The following is a 10,139-nucleotide window of genomic DNA, read 5'->3' as shown; positions in this document are numbered from 1 at the left end:
ATGCACGTCATCTACCTACGTTATATAGGTATGCACGTCATCTACCTACGTTATATAGGTATGCACGTCATCTACCTACGTTATATAGGTATGCACGTCATCTACCTACGTTATATAGGTATGCACGTCATCTACCTACGTTATATAGGTATGTACGTCATCTTCCTACGTTATATAGGTATGCACGTCATCTACCTACGTTATATAGGTATGCACGTCATCTACCTACGTTATATAGGTATGCACATCATCTACCTACGTTATATAGGTATGCACGTCATCCACCTACGTTATATAGGTATGCACGTCATCTACCTACGTTTTATAGGTATGCACGTCATCTACCTACGTTACATAGGTATGGTACGTCATCTACCTAAGTTATATAGGTATGGTACGTCATCTACCTACGTTATATAGGTATGCACGTCATCTACTTACGTTATATAGGTATGCACGTCAGCTTTGATATCAGTTTTGCAGATCGGCATTAAACTAGACATTGGGCCAATGTTGGCATTGTTATTGAATATCGTCCTATATATCGTGCATCCCTAATTGTCATAACTGCGAATATAAAGTTACAGTATTTGGTTCCCAATCTATACACCCTCTAACATTCCTTTTAAGGCTGGCTGATTTGTTCTATTGGTGCTCCTTTTTTATTTTTTTATTTTACCTTTATTTAACCAGGCAAGTCAGTTAATAACAAATTCTTATTTTCAATGATGGCCTAGGAACAGTGGGTTAACTGCCTGTTCAGGGGCAGAACGACAGATTTGTACCTTGTCAGCTCAGGGGTTTGAACTCGCAACCTTCCGGTTACTAGTCACATGCTCTAACCACTAGGCTACCCTGCCGCTCCTTGAGATGCCTGCTTTTCTTCTGTCAACATTTAATTATGAAACTATACCAGAAATCTTTACCTGCCGTCAACATGACTGCATTGTGTAAGGTGACACTGTATGGAATAGCTAACTCACTGGGGGATACAGGTTGTTGTCATTGTATGTATTAGAATGAAGGAATACTTGGGGTTTACACTGTATATTCTAGATAGCTATTGTGTTTAGAGGTCGACCGATTATTTTTATTTGACCTTTTTTTAACCAGGCAAGTCAGTTAAGAACACATTCTTATTTTCAATGACAGCATAGGAACAGTGGGTTAACTGCCTGTTCAGGGGCAGAACGATAGATTTGTACCTTGTCAGCTCGGGGGTTTGAACTTGCAACCTTCCGGTTACTAGTCCAACACTCTAACCACTAGGCTACCCTGCCGCCCAGATGCCGATTATTGGAGGACCAAAAAAGCCGATACCGATTAATCAGCCAATTTTTTTCTGGATGTATTTGTAATAACAACAATACTGAATGAACACTTATTTTAACTTAATATAATACATCAATAAACTCAATCTAGCCTCAAATAAATAATGAAACATGTTCAATTTGGTTTAAATAATACAAAAACAAAGTGTTGGAGAAGAAAGTAAAAGTGCAATATGTGCTATGTAAGAAAGCTAACGTTTAAGTTCCTCGCTCAGAACATGAGAACATATGAAAGCTGGCGGTTCCTTTTAACATGAGTCTTCAATATTCCCAGGTAAGAAGTTTTAGGTTGTAGTTATTATAGGAATTATAGGACTATTTCTCTCTATACGATTTGTATTTCACATACCTTTGACTATTGGGTGTTCTTATAGGCACTTTAGTATTGCCAGTGTAACAGTATAGCTTCCATCCCTCTCCTCACCGCTACCTGGGCTCGAACCAGGAACACATCGACAACAGCCACCCTCGAAGCAGCGTTACCTATGCAGAGCAAGGGGAACAACTACTCCAAGTCTCAGAGCGAGTGATGTTTGAAACGCTATTAGCGCGCACCCCACTAACTAGCTAGCCATTTCACATCGGTTACACCAGCCTAATCTCGGGAGTTGATAGGCTTGAAGTCAAAAACAGCGCAATGCTTGAAGCATTGCGAAGAGCTGCTGGCAAAACGCACGAAAGTGCTGTTTGAATGAATGCTTACGAGACTGCTGGTGCCTACCATCGTTCAGTCAGACTACTCTATCAAATCATAGACTTAATTATAACATAATAACACACAGAAATACGAGCCTTTGGTCATTAATATGGTTGAATCCGGAAACTGTCATTTCGAAAACAAGACGTTTATTATACCGTTCTGTAATTTATCTAACGGGTGGTATCCATAAGTCTAAATATTCTTGTTACATTGCACAACCTTCAATGTTATGTCATAATTACGTAAAATTTGGACAAATTAGTTCGCAATGAGCCGGGCGGCCCAAACTGTTGCATATACCCTGCAATGAACGCAAGAGAAGTGACACAATTTCACCTGGTTAATATTGCCTGCTAACCTTTCTTTTAGCTAAATATACAGGTTTAAAAATATAGATTTCTGTGTATTGATTTTAAGAAAGGCATTGATGCTTATGGTTAGGTACACGTTGGAGCAATGACAGTCCTTTTTCGCGAATGCGCACCGCATCGATTATATGCAAAGCAGGACACGCTAGATAAACTAGTAATATCATCCATGTGTAGTTATAACTAGTGATTATGATTGATTGATTGTTTTTTATAAGATAAGTTTAATGCTAGCTAGCAACTTACCTTGGCTTCTTACTGCATTCGCGTAACAGGCAGGCTCCTCGTGAGGCAGGTGGTTAGAGCGTGTGACTAGTTAACCGTAAGGTTGCAAGATTGAATCTCTGAGCTGACAAGGTAAAAATCTGTCGTTCTGCCCCTGAACAAGGCAGTTAACTCACCGTTCCTAGGCCGTCATTGAAAATAAGAATGTGTTCTTAACTAACTTGCCTCGTTAAATAAAGTTGTAAAATAAAGAATTCGGCGTCCAAAAATACAGATTTCCGATTGTTATGAAAACTTGAAATTGGCCCTAATTAATCGGTCAACCTCTAATTGTGTTATCCACAATAATACACACCACCATCAGTAAGCACATGAGTGCTGTCCAACTGTATGACATCACCCAGACCAGACCTTGTAATAGCTTATGTTGGCGAGTCATGTGCTACAGGTCTAGACAGCCATGCTAACTCTGCATAACTCAGATTATTATTAGATCCACTCAGGCCTATTCTGGTGTGACTGTGTAAAAATCACCTACACAGTGATGAAGGCAGGGTTTAAAACCTGATCAGAAACCTGCCCTATTCAGCACTTACTCTTGATGTAAGTCTAGAGATAATAACATCGTAAAAACCTTCCTCCCTTGGATGTTTGTTCAACCTGGTTGGTCTTCCTCCACCAACTTCTGTTTCCTGCAGGGCCATATTCTGCCATGATTTGACCGCCGTTAAAAAAAGTTTGACCTTGATCGTCATACTAACTTTAACCTTATGTCCGACCTTGTGTTCGGTGTGTGTGGCCAACATTAACCAACATTTTGGGGTTTTAAACAACTAATTGACTGACATAGGTTCAATTATTTGAATTCCATTTTTTTTATATGAGAGCAATGTGCACATTACACAGTTTCTCTAGAGATATATCAGATCATGCCCAACTGGGAATTGTAGTTTCCAACAGGCCAATATTCTACATAGAAAATGTGGTAATTAACTACAATGACCGTAATCCATTGCACGCCTACTGGCCAGTCTGCGGGCGAGTTCATCATTGCAGCCGACTTTAAAGGCGAATTGAGACTGATTGATCTACAAATCATCTTGCATCCTAAATAACTACTCAATATTATTTGTAGATTAGTCAGTCTGTCACAATTTACCCATGATACACCACCGTTTTGAAGCTATCGAACGCGTCCCATGTGTTTCTTTTATGCCTGCTACATTCGGTTAATGTGGGGAAGACACGGAGAGAGAGGAAAGTGGGATTGAGAGCTGTTGCTTTGCGAGGCGTCTACCTGAAAATGCATGATCTAAGTGATTGGTAGTTGGTATTCAGCAGTCATGAAAGTGTTCCTTATTTACTTTGAAGAACTACTAAAATAGAGATTTTGTCAGACATCATAGGCAGCCACTCTATAGAGATGAGATGATGACTTGGAATGAAATAAAGTCATCAAATAAAACATGTAATATAGACAAAATAAATATTTTATTAAAGTAATGTGAATAACTGATGGTCAATAAGTGACAAGGAGTTAAGGTCAGATTTTCTACAGCAGTGTTGTGGCGAGTGTAGTGCGCTATTCCATTGTGTGCTGGAAAGGAAATGTAGCCAAGGTGGACTTAAACAACCTTGACAAAATCATCAAGAAAGCCAGTGCTACAATTTGCTGCAGTCTGGAATCAATGCGGGACATGTTTATAAAAAGGCTGCAAGCAAAAACACACATGATCATGGACAATGACACACACCCACTCCACCCTAACGCAACACAGGAGGAGAAGCTTAAGTAGCAGGTTCATCCCGCGCAGGAGTTCCACAGAGGTTTAGATGGCCAACCCATATCAGCACTAAAGACAGCCCATATCACATAGTGAAGTTTTAATGACATTTGACCTATATGTCTCAGTGGTTGAACATTGTTGTTTTCTCTCCCCACTCCTCTCAGCGACCTCAGGAGGAGAAGTACCCCGTGGGGCCGTGGCTCCTGGCTCTGTTCGTCTTCGTCGTCTGTGGATCAGGTAATGCCCAGATTCTGTGGAGATGTGTGAGAGAACTGTGGAAACTCATTCATTTAATCAGGAGTTCAACTTTCTGTTTCACATTAGCCTTGATATTACTCACGTAGGGAACTAACCAGATTTCAGTTTCTCTTCAGTTCCTGCTCAGTGACTTCACCTGACTGGATGTTGTTCTGTGTAACAGCAGCCACTTTCTCTCTCAGCCATTTTTCAGATCATCCAGAGCATCAGGATGGGAATGTGATCCAGTGCCCCACCAGACTCCCCTTTCCCCCTCACACCCCTTCACCAGACCTGGGGCTGCTTGCCACCCTACGTTCCTAACACCTCCAGGAGGCCCGACTCAGGACAGCTCTTTGTCCATCAGGGCAGGCCTGGGAGAGGAATGGACCACCCCCCTTCCCCCCTGCCATCCTCGATCACATTTACAGAGTTCCAGGGCAGGAAGATGAAAGCTTTTCTACTGACAGTTTGAACCACAACAACTGTCTGGATGAACCTTGTACAGTGTGTCTTATACCTGCTCATATGTGTGAGTGTATGTGTGTGTGAGAGAGTGTGTGCAGTCCAAGATGTGACTGGCTGCTGACGATGTGCCATACTGCTGTGTTTCTATATTTATCTGTGTTGCGTGAGAACCTTTTTATAAATAAATGTGACTTTGTTTGGGAAATGTCTGGTTTCAGTTCCACTTTGGCTGCTCCTATCCCAGTGCATGTTGTCTGCAAATGAAGCCTGTTTACAGTGTGGTTCATTTGGGGATTCCTAGCTATTTGTTTCCTGGTGTGTGTACAGTACGTGTTATATACAGTGCAATCGGAACGTATTCAGACCCCTCGACTTTTTCCACGTTGTTACGTTAGTCTTATTCTAAAAAATATATTTTATTTTTTATCCTCAGCAATCGACACACAATACCCCATAATGACAAAGCGAAAATTGGTTTTAATATATTTTTGCTAAATTAATTACAAATAAAAAACAGAAATACCTTATTTACAAAAGTATTCAGACCCTTTGCTATGAGACTCGAAATTGAGCGCAAATGCATCCTGTTTCCATTTATCATCCATGAGATGTTTCTATAACGTGATTGGAGTCAACCTGTGGTAAATTCAATTGATTGAATATGATTTGGAAAGGCACACACTTGTCTATATAAGGTCTCACAGTTGACAGTGCATGTCAGAGCAAAAACCAAGCCATGAGATCGAAGGAATTGTCCATAGAGCTCTGAGACAGGATTGTGTCGAGGCACAGATCTGGGGAAGGGTGGCGAAAAATGTCTGTAGCATTGAAGGTCCCCAAGAACACAGTGGTCTCTAAATGAAAGAAGTTTGGAACTACCAAGACTCTTCCTAGAGCTGACCACCTGGCCAAACTTAGCAATCGGGGGAGAAGGGCCTTGGGCAGGGAGATGACCAAGAACCTGATGGTCACCCTGACAGACCTCCAGAGTTCCTCTGTCAAAATGAGAGAACCTTCCAGAAGGTCAACCATCTCTGCAGCACTCCACCAATCAGGCCTTTATGGTAGTGTGGCCAGACGGAAGCTACTCCTCAGTAAAAGGCACATGACAACCCGCTTGGAGTTTGCCAAAAGGGACCTAAATGACTCAGACCATGAGAAACCAGATTCTCTGGTCTGATAAAACTAAGATTGAACTCTTTGGCCATAATGCCAAGTGTCACGTCTGGAGGAAACCTCGCACCATCCCTTCGGTGAAGCATGGTGGTGGCAGCATAATGCTTTGGGGATGTTTTTCAGTGTCAGGGACTGGGAGACTAGTCAGGATTGAGGGAAAGATTAACGGAGCAAAGTGCAAAGAGATCCTTGATGAAAACCTGCTCCAGAGTGCTCAAGACCTCAGACTGGGATGAAGGTTCACCTTCGTTCAGGACAACGATCCTAAGCACACAGCTAAGACAACGCAGGAGAGGCTTTGGAACAAGTCTCTGAATGTCCTTTAGTGGCCCAGCTAGAGCCCGGACTTGAACATCTCTGGAGAGACCTGAAAATAGCAGTGCAGCGGCTCTCCCCATCCAACCTGACAGAGCTTGAGAGGATCTGCAGAGAAGAATGGGAGAATCTCCCCAAATATAGGTGTGCCAAGCTTCTAGCATCATACGCAAGAAGCATCTAGGCTATAATTGCTGCCAAAGGTCCTTCAACAAAGTACTGAGTAGAGGTTCTAAATACTTCATGTAAATGTGATATTTCAGTTTTGTATTAATACATTTGCTAAAATTTCTAAAAACCCATTTTTGCTTTGTCATTATGGGGTATCATGTGTAGATTGATGAGGGGGAAAAACAACATTTGAAACTATTTTAGAATAAGGCTGTAACGTAACAAAATGTGGAAAAAGTCAAGGTGTCTGAATACTTTCCAAATGCACTAACTTATCATCATGGAATGCAGGTGTCTAAATTCCAGGTGCTAAAGTACCATGACTAATTACCAGGATTCTAATGTCATGCCCTTTCTCCAACTAACATACAGTATCTGTATGAAACGGGTATGTCTTATTACTCAGCTTCTCAAACACGAATGCATGGAAGCGGATCTGAAGAGCACTGGATTTGACACTATCTTTTGTGAATGGGGCCTTTTTCAACCATTTGCTAAAAAGCTGTATGCTACCCAGCCAGCATAATGTTATCTGCATATGACAGTTTCAAAGCTTCTGGGGTGGAAAAAGTACCCAATTTTCATACTTGAGTGAAAGTATAGATACCTTAATAAAAAATAACTAAAGTAAAAGTGAGTCACCCAGTAAAATATCAGTTGAATAAAAGTTTTGAAGTATTTGGTTTCAAAACAACTTTTGATACTTAAGTTTATGTCATTGCTAAAATATACTTAAGTATCAAAAGTAAAAGTATACATAAATTAAAATTCCTTATATCAAGCAAGCCAGACGGCACAACTATCTATTTTTTAAATTATGGATAGCCAGGGGCACACGCCTACACTCAGACATAATTTACAAAGGAAGCGTTTGTGTATAGTGAGTCCGCCAGATCAGAGGCAGTAAGGGTGACCAGGGATGTCCTCTTGATAATTGTGTGAATTTGACCATTTTCCTGTCCCGATTAGCATTAAAAATGTAACTAGTACTTTTGGATGTCAGGGAAAATGTATGGAGTAAAAAGTATATTATTTTCTTTAGGAATGTAGTGAAGTAAAATTTAAAATAGTAGATACCCCCAAATACTACTTAAGTAGTATTTTGAAATATTTTTACTTAAGTAGTTTACACAATTGGTCTCCCCAAACCATCCTACTTCAAGGCAAGTGGCAGATCTTCATTTGAATGGAATGCTGTTCAGTGAGGTGTGGAGTTATACAATCACTGTTTGTTCACATGAATCATCAGCCTGAGCAAGGCGCTTTTCATTCCCAGTTGTTCGGGAGTTGGGGTGATTTGTGGACCATGTAATCTATGCAGCGGCTAGCGAAAGGCCGACCCTGGTGAAAAGCAGGAAGCAAGGAAGAGCTCAACCAATAGCTTGCAGTATACAGGCAGTGCAGCAGTCTGTTTCATATATTCTTCAGTGTACAGTAAGATGATGTTGCTCGAGTCCAGACACTGATCTAAGGCCAGTTTTACATTTCCCCTCCATGATGGTTAAAGGGTGACTTCCTGAGTTGGCCTCGTTTTAGATTTGGTTCATGACTGAATTCAAACATGAGTTGGTTTCGGGGTGTGGTTTGATGTGGGTGTCTTGTGTGTGTTCGCAGCTGGGAATAGTTAACCAAATCATTTCAGCAATTAGCTTCAACCAGGCTGGTGTGCGACCGTGAAAAAGTTGGTTTGACTTTAGCAGGGTTGGGTAGGTTACTTTCTAAATGTAATCCATTAGAGTTACTAGTTACCTGCCCAAAATTGTAATCAGTAACGTAACATTTGGATTACCCAAACTCAGTAACAATCTGATTACATCGAGTTGCTTTTAGATTACTTTCCACATAAGAAGCAGTAGAAGACGACAAATATGTATGTTACCAAGTGAACAACATCTATTGCAGGATAAATCAATGTTAAAGTTTACATAGCTGGCCATATATGGATGTTACATTTTATTTATGGGTTGGTTATGTAGACTTCTTCTTACCCATCGCTTCTACTACATATAATAATACGATTAAATTATATCTTTACAATAAAAACCAAAGATCTTCAAGAATAGGATTTGGAATATGGAACCATAAGATAGGCCAAATTATTTTACCTGAGCATAACCCCAAAACGAAGGACTTATTTGCCAGTCCTACTCTGTTTATGATTTTGTTGTCATAGAGGACTGATTGGGCTCATTGCTTCGAGTTGAAAAATAAATGCTGCGCTCATGGAATGGCATGAGCTGAACACTACTGAAATTGTATATGTGAAATAATGATTTTACATGTGAAAAATGTATGCCATATGCTGCATTTGCTACAGGCCTATTGTTTACCTTTTTGTTGGTGACACTTTGATATCTTGATAATATGCAGCTATTTAAAGGGCAAATCGAGATGGAACAATAACAAAATGGGCGTCCCGCATCTGAGGGATGGTCCTGGAGAAATGTAACCACTCTCAGATTAATAGACAGAGCTATGGATGCAAGGACTGACCATCCATGATATCACAATTATTGTTTTAACCATGTTATACTATGCATTTACAATGTTGGAGAAACATTGGAGAAAAACAAGGTTATATTTTGGGTTCTCGTGGAGTGGGACAGTTCATCTAAGCACGAGGCATTTATAAGTTATATTCTTTAAGAATCAATGGTTATATATACAGTGGGGCAAAAAAGTATTTAGTCAGCCACCAATTGTGCAAGTTCACCCACTTAAAAAGATGAGGCCTGTAATTTTCATCATAGGTACACTACAACAGACAAAATGAGAGAAAAAAATCCAGAAAATCACATTGTAGGATTTTTTATGAATTTATTTGCAAATTATGGTGGAAAATAAGTATTTGGTCAATAACACAAGTTTATCTAAATACTTTGTTATATACCCTTTCTTGGCAATGACAGAGGTCAAACGTTTTCTGTAAGTCTTCACAAGGTTTTCACACACTGTTGCTGGTATTTTGTCCCATTCCTCCATGCAGATCTCCTCTAGAGCAGTGATATTTTGGGGCTGTTGCTGCGCAACACAGACTTTCAACTCCCTCCAAAGATTTTCTATGGGGTTGAGATCTGGAGACTGGCTAGGCCACTCCAGGACCTTGAAATGCTTCTTACGAAGCCACTCCTTCGTTGCCCAGGCGGTGTGTTTGGGATCATTGTCATGCTGAAAGACCCAGCCACGTTTCATCTTCAATGCCCTTGCTGATGGAAGGAGGTTTTCACTCAAAATCTTACGATACATGGCCCCATTCATTCATTCCTTTACACGGACCAGTCGTCCTGGTCCCTTTGCAGAAAAACAGCCCCAAAGCATGATGTTTCCACCCCCATGCTTCACAGTATGGTGTTCTTTGGAT

At 40.6% G+C, this 10,139-nt stretch overlaps 1 protein-coding gene across 3 annotated transcripts in view; it reads left to right on the top strand.

The window, feature by feature from the left end:
* Positions 1 to 5,321, top strand: part of serp2 (stress-associated endoplasmic reticulum protein family member 2) — a 9,489-nt gene extending 4,168 nt beyond the window's left edge. For all 3 annotated transcript variants that reach the window (XM_035774227.2, XM_035774228.2, XM_035774229.2), the window contains exons 2-3: positions 4,576 to 4,648; positions 4,852 to 5,321. In XM_035774227.2, coding sequence (XP_035630120.1) covers positions 4,576 to 4,648; positions 4,852 to 4,972 — 194 coding nt within the window. In that variant the 3' untranslated portion in view covers positions 4,973 to 5,321. The remainder of the gene's footprint in view (positions 1 to 4,575; positions 4,649 to 4,851) is intronic.
* Positions 5,322 to 10,139: the final 4,818 nt, after the last annotated feature.

Source organism: Oncorhynchus keta, chromosome 7, assembly GCF_023373465.1.
Source record: "Oncorhynchus keta strain PuntledgeMale-10-30-2019 chromosome 7, Oket_V2, whole genome shotgun sequence".
NCBI lineage: Eukaryota > Metazoa > Chordata > Actinopteri > Salmoniformes > Salmonidae > Oncorhynchus > Oncorhynchus keta.
This window is presented reverse-complemented; position numbering and strand designations above follow the sequence as displayed.